Source organism: Quercus suber, unplaced genomic scaffold, assembly GCF_002906115.3.
Source record: "Quercus suber isolate HL8 unplaced genomic scaffold, Cork oak 2.0 scaffold_48, whole genome shotgun sequence".
Lineage (NCBI taxonomy): Eukaryota > Viridiplantae > Streptophyta > Magnoliopsida > Fagales > Fagaceae > Quercus > Quercus suber.
Window position 1 is genome coordinate 633,806 of NW_027069513.1, and position 19,526 is coordinate 653,331.

The 19,526-nt window shown below is 35.9% G+C and overlaps 1 protein-coding gene across 2 annotated transcripts; it reads right to left on the bottom strand.

Annotated features, from left to right (window-relative positions):
* Window positions 1-1,667: 1,667 nt before the first annotated feature.
* On the bottom strand, window positions 1,668-18,931 carry LOC112033912 (uncharacterized). 2 transcript variants are annotated; one of them, XM_024066719.2, is made up of 4 exons: window positions 18,531-18,919; window positions 15,413-15,639; window positions 9,799-10,056; window positions 1,668-2,142 (listed from the first exon to the last, which is right to left on the bottom strand). In XM_024066719.2, exons 1-4 carry the CDS (start codon window positions 18,712-18,714, stop codon window positions 1,837-1,839), a joined length of 975 nt encoding a protein of 324 aa, XP_023922487.1. In that variant the 5' UTR covers window positions 18,715-18,919; the 3' UTR covers window positions 1,668-1,836. The 2 variants fall into 2 exon arrangements, with proteins under 2 accessions (XP_023922487.1, XP_023922613.1); XM_024066845.2 differs by having other exon boundaries at window positions 1,878-2,170; window positions 18,531-18,931.
* Window positions 18,932-19,526: the final 595 nt, after the last annotated feature.

The following is a 19,526-nucleotide window of genomic DNA, read 5'->3' on the forward strand; positions in this document are numbered from 1 at the left end:
AATATACACGGGTACTGTAGCTCGTGTATATACTAAAATAATATTATCCAGTTCGCACCAAATTTTCTCTCCCCATTCCGTGCACAACGACCTCAGACACACCCACACACAAACACATATCAACACACAAACAAACCCACACACAAATAAACCCACACAGACAAACCAAAAGACACAGAGATCGGAGTTTGGTTCGTGGGTCGCCGGAGCTTGGTTCGTGGAGCGTGGTTCGTGGATCGGCCGGTGAAGACACGATCTGGGTTGCCGGGGCTTGGTTCTGAGTCGCCGGAGCTTGGTTCGTGGAGCATGGTTCGTGGATCGGCCGGTGAAGACGCGATCTGGGTCGCCGGAGCTTGATTTCTGGGGCGGCCGGTGAAGAAAGCTTCTGAATCCGGTGAAGAACGGCCGGTGGAGACGCGATCTGGGTCGCCGGAGCTTGATTTCTGGACCGGCCGGTGAAGAAAGCTTCTGAACTGAATCCGGTGAAGAACGGCCGGTGAAGACGCGATCTGGGTTGCCGGAGCTTGATTTCTGGACCGGCCGGTGAAGAAAGCTTCTGAATCCGGTGAAGAACGGCCGGTGAAGACAGATATCTGGGCTGGTAGTTTTTTGAGAAAGAACAAGACGGAGAGAGAGAGAGAGATAAGAGAGAGGGCTGTTAAGAAAAAAATGAGAAGAGAGAGGGAGAGGTGATCTGATAAGTGAGGGGGCGCGTAGGGTAGTTGGGAGATATAATAAAAAATAGGGAAGTGTGAATATTTTATTTAAATAGGTGTATATAATAAACAGACTGATGTAGGTGTCTTGTAAAATTAAGTGTGTAAAATAGAAAAAGTAGATTTTGAATGTGTAAAATGGAAAAATTTATAAATGAGCTGATGCGAATGCTCTAAGTCCAACGTTTTGACTTTTACGGGGACAATATGTTTAAGGCTTTCGAATGTAAAATAGAAGCGTCATTTTCTATAAATTACACTCTCGTAATTTCTATATGGAATATTACTACTTTATATTTCGAATAATAAAAAAAGTGTAATAAAGAAATGCTATGAAGTAGCAGTATAACACTATTTTCAGAAAGTGGAAGGGACATTTAACGCTTAATCTAAATTGGCAACCATTGTTTCTTAATCTAATTTACATAAAGAACCAACAATGGTACTGTTTCTTAAAAAAATAAAAAAACAAACAAACAAACAAAGCAAAATGGGATGAAGTAATTGCCAGTATGTGAAATGAAAGAAACATACAATCTAAATTATTCCTGCTTCATTAGCCTCTCTCACTCTAAATCACCTTGTAAGAACGCTTAATCTATATTCTCACAATGAATTCATTATGATATATATTGATAAATTACCAATTGTCTTAAAAACTAAACTGAAAAAAATAGTGAATTTAATCACTTAATTATTATTCTAATACTACCTATCCCAGATCCCCACCAAAGCGCATGCAATTTTTAACTTTTTAAATACGAGGTAAAGTAGAGACATGGTTCAAACTTAGGACGACGTGCTATGATATCATGATAATTTATTGATTGTCCTAAAAACTTAATATATTAAGAAACTGTAAATTTAATCACTTAAACAATATTTAAATATATACAAAATTCAAACATATACAAAAGTAAAAGAAATTATAAATTTTGAGAAAACAGAAGATACAGTTCAAATCCATTTATTCCTGTCACAATAGTTCTCTTGATGACTAGTTTCAAAACAGATTTACATTCGGCTACCCAGCCATATCTAGAAGACATATTTCGTTCCACACAGACCACAAGGCATTTCAAACCAATAAGATAATTGGAAGGACTTACTGAATGATGCCTTACGGTATCAGCACAACGGATCCAGTAGTCTTCCTACCTTCAAGGTCTGCGTGTGCCTGAGCCGCCTGAGATAACGGGTAGGTATGATTTACTCGAACTCGCAAGATACCAGATTCAACATTAGCAAATACCTCGCCAGCAGTTGCCAGTAGCTCATCCCGAGTTGCAGTGTATTGCATGAGGGAAGGTCTGGTCAAGAACAGGGATTTTGCAGCAAGAGCTGACAATGGAAGTGGATCTGGTGTACCTGATGACTGACCAAAATTCACCATATACCCACGAGGCTTTAAGCATGCCAATGATCCCTGGATATATTACCTTCTGAATAAGAAACTTCTTACCAACACATAACAAACAAATCAGAACAGTTAACCAAAGCTATGACGTACCAGCTTCAGTAGATTCAAGTTAAGGTTTGGGAACATTAAATTTGAGCTTGATTATTTACCAATTATTAGTATTCGAGCTTGGTTTTATTATGTGGAATGGCAGAACTTGATTCAGTGATTACCTTACATGTTTCATAATCTTTCAAACCTTACTTGAAATAGAAATATCTGAGTTTGACATCTCTAGCTAAGAATTGAGAAATGCCAAGGTAACACTAGGGGAGAGCTGGCTGTAAATAGTATGATTTATTTTTATTTCTATAAGTATGATGCGTTGATACTACAAACCCTTCATAAAATTAAGTTCAAAAGTAATGTTGTATTAGTGTAAGAGTAAGAGTAAATTGGTCATAATGTATTTATTCACAAAACTATAAATAATATCTATTAGGGCTAATGATATTTATTAACCCTAAGAATAATTTACCAAAAAATGGGTTACAGGGTATTAGAGCCATGCAAACTATGGAACCGTTATCACCGTTAATCAACCAGTGTCGATAACCAAGACATCACTGCAACCACTTTACCATTGTGACTATCACCATTGCGATCATAGTTCAGCACCACAACTCCCAATCGCAACCACCCACAGTCAATTTCTGTTGATGGTGATAATTCCTTAGACCTGATTTCGACATTCTCAATACCAAGATAGTTGGTTCATTTAAACCATGACCGGTTAAATTTGTCACCCTGAGAAGATATCATCTGCTGGTACAAACTCAGTATGCCGTCAAAAAGACTTCATCAATGATTCACTCCACTGCAACCAAGGGTTGAGTCTCGGTGAGTAATCCAACCCATATCACTTTCTTAACATGTTTGTCATTTCTTTATCTCAGCTGTGTTATTGGAAAGTTCTTTGTGCTGTTAATCAACTCAATTTATTTAGGTCTCTTTAATCTCTTGAATTAATGAATCTGTTTTCTCTGGTTATGAAATTGTGAGGTTTTTTTTTTTTTTTTTTTTTGGTTAATTAAATTTCTTGTAGTTGGGTTACATGTTTAGTGGTTGTGATGGAATCAAAGAAAGAATTGGACTCTGGTTTGCTTTTTCCCCTGAACTGTTTTCAATCACCTCAATTAAATTAAGTAATAATAATTATGCTCAGCGGGCAAAGTCAATAGAAGTATTTTTATTTGGTAAAAAATATTCCATTACTTGGTCGGACTTCAAAACCAATTAGATGAACACATGGTTGTAGCTTAAAATATTCCATTACTTGGTTGAACTTCGAAACCAATTACATGAACACATGGTTTTAGCTTATGGAAAAGCATTCAGACTGGTCTGGACAGATTCCTGCAATATGTGTGTTTCGAAGTGGGGGGACGGTGAATGAGTGAGACTTTGGCAGGACAAGTGGTGCAGGAATTTTTTTTATGCAGGTGTTGTATCCAGATGTAAATGCTTGCGTAGTAGCTAGAGATGCTGCTGTTCATTCAGCATTGGTTGATGGGGAGGGGCGGAGTTGGAATGTGAGATTTCACAGAGGTTTTAATGATTTGGAGTTGGAGCAAGTGCATTCTATCCTATATCTTTTATCCACCAATTCCCCTAGGGGGTGTGATAAAATGAGAAGGGCACTAAATGGGAGTAATAGGGTTGCTGTTTGCTCTTTTTATGAGGCCATTCAAGGTACACAAGTCACATCCTTCCCTTGGAATAGTATCTGGTATGTTAAGGCTCCTAAGCAGCTATCCTTCTCTGTATGGATAGTAGATTGGGGAAAAATCCTAGTGATAATCTCATAAAGTGATTTTCTCTAGTGGGTTGGTGTTTTATGTGTTGGTGTAGCAGGTAGCCAGTTGATCAATTATTGATTCATTGTGATATCTTGTAGAGCTGCATCATTGGAGCTCTTGGGATCAATGGGTGCTACCTAAAAGGATAGTGGACATCATATTTGGGTGGAAGAATTGGTTTGGGAAGCACTCATCGGATATTTGGAACATTGCCCCTTATGTTTAATGTGGATTTTATGGAATGAACAAAATAGCCGCACTTTTGATATTTCAAACTTTGACTGGTCTTGTGTGTGTGGTCTTTCAAGTGGCAATTCTCTTTTATCTTTTAGGCGGACTCCTCCTATGGAGCAGTTGTCAAGCTGTATCTTTTCTACCATCAAAGATTAAGCAAGACTTATGGAGACCTTTTTATAGTCCTTTTTTTTTTTTTTTTTTTTTTTTTTTTTTTTTTTCAATTTTTAGTTATAAATATCTAAATTAAAGTAGATGAACATGTAAAGACAAAATTATATGTAAAGTTAAAACCGCCTAATATGAATATATATAGACAATATTTGTTTTAATTTTCTATTTATTTATTATCTAGTTATAACATCAAAATTAAAGTAGATGAATATGAAAGTTAAAACTGCCTAAGAGGGATATGTAAAACCAATATATTAATATATTTAATATTGGCAAAAAAAATTAAAGATAAAAACGATTAAGAAAAAGAATAATGATATGGCTAATGAGGTGTTAACAAGAGCGTAGTAACAATAAATGCTACAATTTAGCTATATATATATATATATTAGAAACTTCGGGTCTATTAGCTTGGTGGGGAGCGTGTATAAAATTTTGGCTAAGGTGTTAGCAAATCATCTAAAAAGGGTTTTAGATCAATTGATCTCAAAATCTCAGAATGGTTTTATGGGTGGTAGACATATACTTGACTCAGTTCTTATCTATGTTGCACGGACACTGACACGGACACGGACACGACACGGACACGGACACGGGGATACGGCAATTTTTGAAAAATAAGGACACGACACGGCGGGGACACGGCGGTTAAATAATTAATTAAATTTATATTTAGGCATATTTTTAAATATTTTTAGACATAAAATACGTTTATATCTAGAATTTAAATTATGTAAAAATTACAAATAAATAAATTAACACTCAAATTAATACAATAATATACATAAAATGTTTATAATACAAACTAAAAGTTTAAATAGGCTATGGTGAAATACTAATAATAATACTAAAAATAATAGTCAAAATAATAATATAAAATTTGAAGTTGAAAGTTTGAAAGTGGCTTTCACGTGGGTTGGCAGGTGACACACAAAACAAAGAGGTAATATATAAAAAAGTATTATAAAAGTTTAAATGAACAGAAGAAGAGAGAAGGCAGATGGTTCTGCGAAGAAAAAGAAAACGAAAAAGAAGCAGAAGAAGAAGAAGGAAGAGAGAGGAGGAGCTCGCCGATCGGAAGGGACAGGGTACGCCGGCACCGCGTCGACGTCTATGGATTTCTCCGATCGGCCCGATCTAGCTCCGGCGAGGGACAGAGGGCTGCGGCAGCGGGCAGAGGTCAGAGAGAGGGCAGAATCTGTTATATATATTTTTTTTCACTGCTCGCGCGTCGGATCCGCGTCGGCGCCGCGTCGGAGCCGCGTCGAGCCGTGTCGGAGCCGTGTCGGAGAAACGAAAAAAAAAAAAAAAAAAGGACACCGCCGGACACCGGAATCTGGCGCGTCGTGGCCGTTCCGGTGTCCGATACGTGTCGGACACCGACACGACGCCAAAAATGGCGTGTCCGTGCAACCTAGGTTCTTATTGCCAATGAATGCATGGATAGTCAAGTGAAAAGTCAAGTTTCGGGGTTATATGCAAGCTAGACATTGAAAATGCTATGATCATGTGAATTGGGAGGCACTTCTAGATTTGTTAAGGAGGATGGGCTTTGGAAAGAGATGGTGTAGGCAGATTCACACTTGTATCTCGACAATTCAGTTTTCAGATTTGGTAAATGGGTCTCTAGCTAATTTTTTTGGAAGTTTGAGGGGATTGTGACAAGGAGATCCATTCTCTCTTACGTTGTTTTTGATCATGATGGAAATCTTTAGTAAGATGTTGAAGAGAGTGGAGGGGGGGTGGGGGGGAGGGGGGTTTAATTAGCGGCTTTAAGGCTAATGGTAGTCGAGGTGATGGAGTTTGTGTTTCACATCTTTTGTTTGTAGATGATACAAGCTTGTTTTGTGATGCAGATGTGGAGCAAATTCTTCATATACGGATGTTGCTTCTATGCTTTCAAGCTGTCACTGGCTTGAAGGTTAATGTTCGTAAGAGCAAAATGGCCCAATTGGGGCGGTAGATAATGTGCATGTTTTGGCAAGGTTTTTGTGGTGTAGGGTTGGGAATCTACCCATGTATTATCTTGGCATGCCTTTAGGGCCTCTCATAAGTCGTCTTCTATTTGGAATCCTATATTGGAGAAATTTGAGAGAAGATTGGCAAGATGGAGGAAGCTATATTTGTCCAAAGGTGCTAGGCTCACTTTAATTTAAGAGTAAGTCTTCCTACTTATTTCCTATCACTTTTTAACATTCCTACTAGTGTGGCAAATAAGATTGAAAAACTGCAAAGGGATTTTCTTTGGGAAGGTATGGGGAGTGAATCCAAACAACATTTGTAGGATGGGATAAAGTGTGTGTCCCTATGGCCATGGTTGTTTAGGGATAAGGAAACTAAGCCCTATTAGGAAAATGGCTATGGCATTTTTGGTTGAGGAGAATCGTCTTTGGAGGAGGGTGATAACTATGAAGTTTGGGGAAGAATGGGGAGATAGACTTCTAAGTTGGGCAGGGGTGTTCATGGTTGCAGTTTGAGGAGAGATATTTGTATGGGATGGTTTGGGAGGATTTTAGCCAAAAATACTCATTTGAGATTAGCGTGGGAATAAAGTGAGATTCTGGCATGATTGTTGTGTGTGGTTTCAACCTCTTCGAGTGACATTCCCAGTTTTGTATGAGATATCCATAAAGAAAAGAGACTTTTGGTGCATTATCCTTGACCAGACAGAGGAAGGGGGAAGGTGGACTTGGATTTGAGGTTTGCCCGAGATTTGAATGATTAGGAGGTGTTCTATGGTGGATTTTCTTCATTTTTGGAGAATAATACCCCTTTAATTGATAATGGGGACCGATTGAGATGGATTTTGAAGAAGAATGAGAATTTTGACATTCACTCGCACTATAATGCTCTACGAGACTCCTCCTCTGTCACTTTTTCTTAGGAAGGTATTGGGGAGTGAAGGCACCTAAGCGAGTTTCTTTTTTGTTTAGACTGCAGCTAAGAATAAGATTCTCACTAGTGATAATATGAGGAGTAGGGGGGTTTGATTTTGTTGATTGGTGTTGCATGTGTCACTGTAGTGGGAAATTGTGGATCATTTGTTGATTCATTGTGAGAAGGCACAACAATTATGGTGCTTTGTCTTTTGATTTTTGGGTGCCTAGGTCTTACCAAGAATGGTGCTTGATCTTCCTTTTGGTTGAGGAATTGAATGTAAATAGTTCTGGAGATCAATTGCTTGCTTCTTTCAATGGTTTTTGGTTTGATTGTTCTCGGGCTTGGAAACTCACATCTTGTGACTCCATGGTGAGGACACAAGGTACAAACCCCAATTATACGCATGCATGGGAGAAGAGCAAAAAGAAGACGGTCTAACCTATGGCCTTATGAATGGAGCCTATTAGTTATTGGGCTTGAGATTAAGCAAGCCCGAGCATTTAATAATTAGGGTTTCTTTATGCATTTTATTGTTAGCTATTTAAGCACTTTTTCTGATTATTGTAAGACAACTTTTGAGAATTATTAAAAAGTGTGTTTCTTTTACACTGGTGCCGACTCCAGTTTTGCTTAATGCTAACTTCAAGCAGCCCTTAGGTGTTGACTACTAGGGTTTATCCTTTGTTCTATTGTTGTTTAATTGCTCCATTGAAATAGTGTCGTTGTCCTACGTCACTCCATCCCTTGTTCATTAGCTCTCTTCTTTTTGTAATTTGGTTTCTATTTTTTTCCTTTTTCTTTATGTACTTTTTGACTACTTTGTGCTTTTCCAGCATATTGTAGTGTCTTTAAGATATTTTTTCTTACCTCTATAATATATATGTATTTTTTTTTTTTTTTGTAATTCTTTTAGGTTACTCTATGCTCATTCTTATGCATACTGAATAGTCTATTCACATAATAGATATCATTACTTATAAAAAATAAAAAATAAATAAAGAATGAAAAAGAAATCTCAAATCTTGGCCTAAGAACTTTTAAGTGAGGTTTTTAATCATCTTCATCAGGTCTAATTGTTTGATTCCAGCACAAATATCATAACTTAATCTTTTGATCAATCTATAGCTACTACAGCTGGAGGCCTATGAAAACAGACGTTGTGGTAAAATAGAGGCTGTGGAGGTTGTGATCAATGGGGAGGCCAAAGTAAAGGAAGCACCTTTATAAATGTACTCATTGTGGAGGTGAGAATCACAATGTAGATTTTTGTTAGGACCTTTATGGCAAACCTATAGCCCATTGGTCAGTTTTCAGATAAAGTAAAATACTTCATCGCCTCTTACACCCACTTCAGCAACCAAACTATCTCTATTCCTGAGAGAGAGCATCGTCGTCTTGTGTCTCTACAACCTCATTCCGCTGCATCTTCTTCCACTACCACTCTCACTCAGATAGGGATCATTGACTTAGGTGCATATAATCACATGATGGGTCAGGTTTGCTTTCCAACTTCACCACTCTAATCATTCCTGTCATGTCACTTGGGCAAATGGCTCTACCACACTCATTTTTGGTTTGGGCATTGCTAATCTTAGCCCCACTCTTTTGTTATCTCATCTTATATGTCCCTAAATTTCCTTTATCTCCTGTCTATTAGTAACATAACCAAAACTCCTAACTATGTTATAATACTTTTGCCCTCTTCCTGTGTCTTTCAAGATCTCAAGACTGGAAGGAATATGTGTGGCAGGTGTGAAAATTCGGTTGAATTTATTACCTAGACAATGGTGACTTTTGTTGTTTTCAAGATCATAAGACCATTTTTCTACAAAGAATATGATTGGGAGATTTTTTTTTTTTGGATAGATAATAAGACTTTCGTTTTATTATTTTTATAAGATATCACGGTATTTAATTTATATAATAGCATTTTTTACACAAAATAAACAGGTAGAGGAAAAAAAATATATATAATAAATATGATGTGTTCATCTCTACTGATCTATGTGGCGATATTACCCTTTTCCTATAAAAGAATAGGGAAAAAAATTGTAAACTAATAAAAAGTTACCTATTATGTAATAAGATAATAACAATAAATTTATAAAAATTATCTTTTCTATCCACTCCTTTTTTTCTTTTCAACCAAATAATATATATATATCCTTACACTTTTTCATCCTTCCTATCTCGTCTATTTATTAAAAAAATAGAATTAAAAAAAAAAAAGAAAAAAAAAAAAAACTGTCCATCCTAGATTTCTATCCACTCAACCATACAACCCTAAAAATGAATACTCTATCAATCAATGGGTTTGCAAAGTTCAAAGGTAAAGCAACCTAAATCAAGTTGCACCCCTGGCCACAAATATGAGATGACACAAGGAGCTAACTATGAAAATCATATATAATTATATAAATATATCTTAAATGCATCATTTGATGGCACCAATACAGAAGATGAAGTTATCTCAGTTAAATACCCAAAATTTCTCCAGAAATGAAGGGAGAGTGAGAAGAAAAAAAAATGCTAATACCTGGAAGGTATCTTTTCCTACAGCATCATAGACAACATCAACCCCATTGCCTGATGTTATCTCATTGACACGAGCAACAAAATCCTCTTCCTTATAGATTATAACATGGTGGCATCCATCATCCTTGGCTTGAACTGCCTTCTCTTTCGTTGAGACAGTTCCAATGACAGTGGCACCTAGGGCATTAGCCCACTGGCTTAATATAGAACCAACTCCACCAGCTGCTGCATGAACAAGGATTGTGTGTCCAGGTTCAACCTACACAAGACAATTATTCATATCTAGTAGTTGATGTAAATAAGAATGTTTAACAGGCTGGGAAAGAGAGCCAAATTTAGCACAATGCCAGGTTTGAAGTGTTCCATTTGTGCTAATTAGGAGAATAGGGGACAAATGCATAGCAATATACTAATAATAACAGTTTTTCAAACCAATGAAAACAGACCTTTTCAGATTTATCATGGTATTGCTGCCAATCCAAATTATTTACACACATATACACACTATAACAATTTATTAAAAAATTCAAAAGAAAAGGGACACAACCCATGTACATGGGATGTATATGAGAGACACGCCAAAATTTATCAACCAAAACCACAAAGATCAATAAATTCAAGTAAATTCAAAAAAGAAAAATGTAAAGTAGCAGCTGTTCAATCATATAATGACTACAGAAACAAAAACTTCAGATCCAAAATTGAATTTCACATAAAGATAAATAAACTCAAGTAATTTTGAAAAAGGAAAATATAAAGTGGCAATTGTCCAATCATATACTAATCACAGAGACAAAAGCTTCAAATCCAAAAAAAAAAAATTTCACACCCCTCGAAGCTTTAAACATTTCATTCTCTCTATATACACCACATAAGACAGAGGAATCGCATTCTGTATGTTTATATTGTGATGATCAAATCTACCCCTCCAGAAAGCCAACAATTCAATAACACATCTTGGCATGATCCACTAAATCTTAAATAAAGAAAAGACCACAGCCCACAATTCTCTAGCAACCAGCAAACGTGGTCATATGCTTTCTCCAGATCTAGCTTGCACAAAACCTTTGGTATACCCGACTTTAGATGGCTATATATGCATTCATTGGCAATCAAAACCTAGTCTAGAATCTGCCTCTTGCTAACAAAGGAATTTTGAGGAACCGACACCACCTTAAGAAGCACCAACTTTAATCTTTTTGCCAATACTTTAGCCAAGATCTTGTAAACCCCTGTAATCAAACTAATAGGAAGAAAGTCCTTAATCTTTGCTGCCCCAGGCTTTCTTGGAACAAGAGAGACAAAAGTAGCATTAAAACTTTTCCCAAAGGTGTAGTGCTCATAGAAGTGATGGAAAACCATAATTAAATCCACCTTCACAACACCCTAACAGTTTTGGAAAAAAGCCATCATAAAGCCATCTGGACCTAGTGCTTTGTCCCCACTCATGTTTGACACCGCCTCATGGACCTCATCCTCCGTGAAACACCTCTCCAGGCACTTAGAATCCACCTCCTCAAGGGCTAGAAGATCTAAGCCATCTAGTAAAGGTTGCCAGACTCCTTGTTTAGAGAATAAGCCTTTATAAAAATCTGCAATCTTCCCATTAATGATTAATTGCCTCTTGATTAGTGAGCTCCTCTCCATCTACAAGTTATCCCCCAATATAATTATGATGGCGGTGTGAATTTGTAAGCCTATGAAAGAACTTTGTATTTTTGTACCCTTCCTTCCAGCACAACATCACTGATTTTTGGCTTTGCCTCCAATTAATCTCTTTCATCAACAAGATTCATTCAAGCTTTACTTAGGCCTACTCCATTTGCAATTTTTCATCAAGTAATATCCTATGCTCCTCAATCTCATCCATAGAATTAATACTACTCAACAAAGTCTCTTTATCGAATAATATTGCCAAACTCTAAGGTATTCCACTTTTTCAAATCAAGCTTCAAGGCTTTCAACTTGTTTGCCAGAACAAAACTAGGAGATCCATAAATATGAATCCCATCAACCTTTCACCTTTTCTATAAAGCCATTTGCCTCTTTCCACATATTTTCAAAACTAAACCCCATTTCACAGCACCACACTCCAATAAAACAGGGTGTTGATCCAACAAAAGCCTTGGTAGATATGCCTCTAAGTAATCATAGAAAAATGCTCCTCTAAAAGCGGAGTGATATAAAATCAAGCTATTATGCTTCAATGGAGAGAGTAGTTTTTTTTTTTTTTTTTTTTTTTTTTTTATAGTAATGAAAGGTTTTTAATTAAAAAAAAACCCAAGTACGCCAGAGGTATACTTGACAGTACATCAATCTTTCAAATTACAATGCTCAAACATATCTAATAAATTAGAACAGGGAAGAGAGTTAAAAGCAATACTCCGATCTAGTAAAGAGTGAAGAAGGAGAGATTTAGAGTATAGACCATTCACTTCCCTCAAAGCATCTCGCATTCCGTTCTTGCCAAAGACACTACATGACACACTGCTAAATAAAAAGTTCTCTTGGAATTTTTCTAATGGTCAAGTGCTAAGTCCAACCAACCCGAGGTGCGGACTCCTAGGTTTGTTCTCTCTTACTTTGTGTTGACTCCAAAAGCCTAGGTGCAGCCTCTTAGGTTATCTATCTTTGTCCTCCATCAGCTCAAAAATTTTATTAACCATTTACTGCCAAAAAGTTTCTCTCACCATGGCATAAAGCAAGTGGCAGCTCTCAAGACTCAAAACCTACACACATGTGCTCAGCAGCTCAAGACTTGAATAAAAGTCAACTTTGAATTTGAACATGATTTTTTTAAAGACTCACTAGATACCCTATTTGATGAGAAGTATAAAAATGCACCAGAATTTTTTTGATAGTTACCAAATTCACCTGATTTTAAAAATAACTCCTAAAAATAAAACTAGCTAAGGTTTCTTTACGAATCACTCCTAGGATTTGTATGTTTCACACACTCATGTAAACAACTGTAAATAAATTAAAAAATTCAGAAATTTTAATATCTCATAAGACAGCCACATATGCTTTTCTGGTGATGTTGCTAGAAACTTGTTGACAAAAAGTTTTGAAATACCCCTAAATTTATACAAAAGAAAACCTTTAAAAATCAACATTAACTAAGCAGCAACTAAGAAAATAAATTTAAGACCCAACTAAAACAACTCCCAACAATCAAACTAGCTAGATAGATCATGAGTGGCATCCTAGCATCATTGAAAACTCAAATTAAAAACTATGCTTTAGAATTTGGAATGCCATGTCTCTTGTAGGCCTTTCCAAAGTGTCTTCTTCTGTTACCACTGAATCTCTTCCCTTAAAATAGGTGGAGGGTGAAGTCACGGGTGGTTTAACCCCTTATGGATGTGTAAGTTTTATTTACCAATAAACAATTATTATAGAGATAGGTTCAAGTTACACCTGATGTAACTTTATAAAAGTTATACCTTTTTTATACCGTAGATTCATAAAAGATCTAACGGCTAAAAAATATATCATTAAATACTATTGGTTTTCACCTCATTTATAATTAATACTATCATTTTCTCTCTCCTTATTTATTGTTTTTCACTTGATTAAAAAGGATATTGCCATTTTTAACAACTTGCAGAGATTTTTCCTTAAAATCTTCTAAAGCCATGAGGTATTTCTCAACAGTTTAATCATTCCTCTGGCTGTGGATGGATTGAGGTTTATGCCCCCATATATTGGGAACCTGGGAAAGCCTACCAAACCCACCCTCTTATACCAGCAAGTTCGAATGTATTATTTACGCTCATTTGGAGTTGGAGGAAGACAAACACGAGATTGTGGAGGTTGATATTACTAATAAAGGTAAAAAAGATCCTGATTTTTTAAAATACAATGTTATGTCTTCTACATGGGAAACTTGGTTTCAGTATCCAGTATTGGTTAACTCAACTATTCCATGTGGAAGAGCTGTAGTTGTGGATGGTACTAAGGCCTATTGTGCATCCATCGTATTTCCGGAGGCAAGGAATTTATCCACTGTGACTATCTTTGGGTTTGATTTAAAATCGAAATCCTGGGCTTACAAAGATCTCAACACTGGACCATTTTTGGGGTATTCTGAAAGTTTCATCTGGACTGATCCTAGTTTTCTTCGCTTATCTTTGATCGTAAATTTCACTTGTAGGAGGCAATTTACAAAGCAAAGAAATCGGTGCAGAAAATGCCAACATTTTCTTGATGTAGTGATAGGGGTTTTGATGCTCTATTGCTAGTGGATTATGATTCCTGTATATATATATATGGAAGATTTTAAGGAAAAATCTTTGCAAGTTGTTAAAAATGGAAATATGCTCTTTAATTAAGTGAAAAACAATAAATAAGGATAGAGAGAAAATGCTAGAGTATTAATTATGAATGAGGTGGAAATCAACAGCATTTAATGCTATTTTTTTAGCCGTTAGATCTCTTATGAATCTACGGTGTAAAAAATGTGTAACTTGAACTCATCTCATTATTATACATATATATATATATATATGAGTGACGTGTGTGTGGGAAAAAAAAAAGGATAACTTACAATTTTTTTGGTAACAAAAATAATTCATTCAAATAACTTAATAGATATGGGCTTCAGCATTGTGGCTAATCAAAATAAGTATAACATTGTAACACAGGCACAGCTGGCCAAAAGCTATAATGATAACTTTGGTGTTTATCATACTTTCATGTATGCATTCACATACATATGCAAGGGGTGTGCAACCAACGCACCAACCCGCCAAAACTGACCCAACTCAACTTGGGTTGGGTCGGTTTTTAGGGGTTGGTGGGTTGAGTTGGATTATGAAAATTTTTTTAATAGTGGGTCGGGTTGGGTTCAGGTCATAATAATCACAAACCCACCTAACCCGACCCGACCCATCTATATATTTAAATTTTAAATTATATATATTTAAAAATATATTATATAATTAATAAATTTTTTATTTAATTTTTTCCCCTATTCAGCTCTTCCTATATAAAACCTAATTACCTTGCAAACCCTAACAATTTTATTTCTCGCTCTATTGCCTCCCACTCTCGCTCTCCCACTCCACTCCAATTTGTTTATAACTGAGTTGGGATACTGGTTCATGTATATTTTGTTTATAACTGAGTTGGAATACTAATTTATGAATATTTTGTTTATCAACTCAGGTAGCAAATGGGATATATTTTTTTCTGCTCAATTTAATAGTAATAGTAATAAATAAATAAATAAATAAATAACTGTCCAACCCAAGGGTTCAACCCGACCCAACCCGATCCAAGCGAGTTGGGTTGGATTTTTTTTAACCCACCATAGTGGGTTGGGTCGAAAAATTCCCTCAACTTGACCCAACCCAACCCATGCACACTCCTAAGCCACACCCTTAACATGGCGATGATGATCCTTCTTCTAAATATAGATTGGAATTTACAAGCATTAAATGCATGTGATGCAGAATACATATTCACAGACGATACCAACTCAATATTAGATGACATTTTACCACAATTTTTATTTCTATCAAGGTTTCTAGTCCAAATACTTTAAAGGCTCAATTTAATATAAATTTCAACTTTCTGCAGTATGCATGCAGCTGCATCAGTATAGAACCTACCTTGAAGCAACGGCAGAGTAGAAATTGAGCTGTCATACCCTTGAGGATGACGGATGCTGCAACGATAGGATCAATAGAGGGAGGAACAGGCACAACCTTGTTTGCAGGAAGGATCTGCTCTTCAGCATATGAGCCCATTGGATCACCAGCATAAGCTACAAGGTCTCCAACTTGCCTGCCAGTTAGTCCGGGTCCCACAGCTGTCACTACCCCAGCAGCCTCCCTACCTGCATCAGAAACTGGTATTAATAAATTGGTCCCACCTTAGGACCTAACCTCATATAAAATAGGTAAATCCAGTATTGTGCCATTCCAAGAAACTATCCCAAGTTCCAGAAACTAACAAAACTCTCTGAGACCACATATGCACTATGGTTGTAAAGAAATCACTATTCGAATAATAGTTGTTAGACTTATGGTTAAGTGATTAAATTCATCATTTCCTAATAGCTTAAGCTTTTGGGACAATCGGTAATTTAACATGGTAGCAGAGTAAGAGATCCTAAGTTCAATCCTTGGCTTTACTATACCACCCATTAAAATGTTAAATTCCCACTTGTTGGGCCCCCACTTATTAAGGGGAAGTTTAGGCCCACAAGTGAGGGGAAGTGTTGGACTTATGGTTAAGTGATTAAATTCACCATTTCCTAATAGTTTAAGCTTTTGGGACAATCGGTAATTTAATAATAGCTTAATTGAAGGAAAGTAATTTCATCACAAGAAAATAAGTCTTTTGGTCGAGTTATCAATTTGGTGAGCACTTATACATTATTGGCCCACTTCTTGATAGCTACAGCCTGTAGAACTGATGGTTACTAGCACAGTATTGAGCTAGATTCCCTGTGAAAGTCCATAGTTCAAATCTTGGTAACCCCCATTCTGTTAGTTTCATGTGTTGTACACATATAAGGCACATGGTTAGTTTATTGTTGTCGGAGGCTGACACATGATTGGAAGTATTTGTATTAACATGTTTGTGAGTTCTGCATAAATTTTTGCCTACATCTTGATAGCTTGAGAAATAGTGAGTTGATCCAAGTCGAGGGAATGAAAAAAAAAAAAAGGGTAGAGGAAAGCCAAAAATAACATTAGTAGAAGTAATAAAAACTGACATGTCAATTAGAGAAGTAACAGAGAGCATAACTTCAGATAGAATAGAATGAAGGAAAATAATTCACATGGCCGACCCAATCTAATATGTCGATGATCCATAGCCGATCCAAATTTTGGGACTAAGGCTTTGTTGTGTTGTAGTTATGGTCAATTTTATATTCAGTCGCTCTATAATTCCTGCAAATTAAGGTTACTTTGGTAATTTAGTTGAGTCTAGAATTTTCTATGAGATCCTAAGTATCTTAGATATTATTTTCTTTAGTCCAAGTTAGTATTTTTTAAGGTATTAGTTAATTAGTCAAACACTCAAACTAGTGGTCCTAATACTTCTGGTACAAGAAAGAGTCTTTATATCTGTGTTCAATGTATTCAAAGGAGATGGAGAGTTGATTAGAAGTATTAGGCAAGTCTTTATACTGTTCATGGGCACCGTTTGCAGTACTGTTCACATATTTAAATAATTCAATTTCTTTTTTTTTTTTCTTCCTCTTTTCAACCATAAATCCAATCTTTTTCTCTCTTGGTCCCTCACCCTTCTTCTAAAAAGATTCTAAACCTCGAAATCCACAAATCCTTCTAAACCTTAACCCACCATAACTACACGTAGACAAATTTCTCCAATTTGTCCTATGTCAGAGTCTATTAATGAATTCTAAGAATTCTGTCATAGCAATAGTGAATTGATTGTAACCTAGCCTTTCACTTGGAAATCTAACTACATTGAACTCCCTTGCCACACACCAAGCCACCTCCCAACTCTGTTGTGAATCTCTCAACTCCTATCGACTACTTACCTTGTCATCATTAGGGTCATGTACTCCAATAAAGACCCAATTGAATTTATCCTTCACTTTACTCAATAAACATGACATTGAAAACCTCCCCACACACCCACACTTGGATCAATTTTTTCAACCACCCATTTGCCCCATATTAAGAGCACCTTACCTGTTATATTTTTTCCTGCAAGTACCATCCAATCTTCAAATAGCTAGCACAAAGACTTCTAACAACACTTGCATACATTTTGACAATTTTGTTTCCTAACCAAAAACCACATCAGACTTCCATCCCTTCAACATGGTTTTTACAACCGCTCATTTGTTAGAGTCATTTAAACGCACTATATTCCAAGAAAACAGGCGTAGCTTCATTAGGAATACATTAACAACCTTCCTTACTAGTACTCCCATGTCATCCAGCATCATAATTAACTGTAGATACCAAATTTTAAAGATCCCTAGCTCCTCTAGGAGTTGGGTTAGTTAAATGCTGCACACTCCCCGCACTTGCTGACTTTCTCTATCTCTCCTCAATTGTACCAAATAAAGCCATAAACTGTTCTCCAAAGACTCTTAGAAACTCCTAGGAATTTGCTAAATCCCTTAATACTTCAAAATTTTCATCACCCATTGAGTAGCCTTCATACCTTCCATTTTTTAATTCACATAAAAATTTCTTGTTCACTTGATGATCCATCAATTCTGGCCAATGGCTCACATTGTAGAGGGCTGGAGCTCCCCCCACTATTATTCCTTTTGTTACATTTTAGAGCAAGTTAAGGACAAGGCATATCTATGAACTATGAAGTGATTAGAGAAGGTTTGGACATCACCCTTTTTTTTCTTTTCTTTTTCTTTTTTTAACTTTTATAATTCAATAGTGACAATGTGGGAGGGGAAATTCGAACTATCGAAGTCTCCATTGGAAACACTAGAATATGCCAACTAATTAAGGCTCTTTATATCACATATTTTATGTTAAACTAACATGCATCGTCAAGAAGATTCTAGTTAGCTCAATTACTAAAATTTAATAAAGTCAAATAAGAAATAATAACAAACATGTGTCATAACAATCAAACATGAGCCATTAATATTAATCATTGACATGATCTAAAATCCTAAAGCATTATAAGCTAATATTATAATAACACTCTTAGATTAAAAAAGTAATAATAATAATAATAATAAAGCAAAGAGAAAGAAAAGAAATGAAAGCAAACCAGGGGTATAGGGCAATGTGGGGGTCTTATAAACTCCTTTGCGGAAATAAACATCGATAAAATTAAGGCCAATGGCCTTATTTTTGACACGAATCTCGCCTTCCTTTGGTTCTCCTAATTCCACATCTTCCCATTTTAGGACTTCCGGACCACCAAGTTCGTGAACTCTAATAGCTTTGACCATTTTTTTGGGTGCTGCTTCTGCAAGTGTTCGCACTGTTTGCGATGCTCTTCTGGCACGTGTAGGTGTAAATGGTAGTGGGTTTGGATTTTGATGGGAATGGAAATCGGAAATTTTTGGTTTTATAAGTACCGGTAATAGGTGGTGGTACTGGTGGCAGTGGCACTGATGAATTCCCAGTCTTAATAGTAAGCCCTTTTTCTTAATTTCTGCTGATTATGACTTGTAATTCTGTCTTTTTCATCTTTTTCTTTTTTTAAATATTTTTAGTTCTGAATGTGGACGGAATAGGGGCAATGTGACCATCATGGCAAGTTCAATGATGGTTATTTTCAAATTATATATCACTCTTTATTTTTTTAATAAAATAAATAAAAATTATTTGATTTTGTTGTGTCAAGTTTTGATTTGATTTGATTTCCCTCACCCACAAAAAAAAGTTATGATTTGATCGGGGCATATTCCCAAGAAAAAAAAAAAAAGGTTATGAAATATGATTGGTGCATGATAAAAAAAAGTGTTATGTTATGTCAGTGGAAATTTTTTTTTTTGGTCCACCCATAACAATTTACTATTTAAAATTTGTTGTAAAAATGTTATCAATATAATACTCCCTTTGTCTCACTTTGTTTGTTCTGTTTAAAAGGTCAAACTTTTTAAAGGAACATTATTTATTATCTTGTCACCTTTTAAAAATGTATAAGTTTCTAAAACTACCCTTAAATAAATTTATCAAAAAATTGAACTAGTAAATTAATAGGGGTATAATTAGAATATTAGTAAATTAATGACTTTTATTTTTAGAAATAGGACAA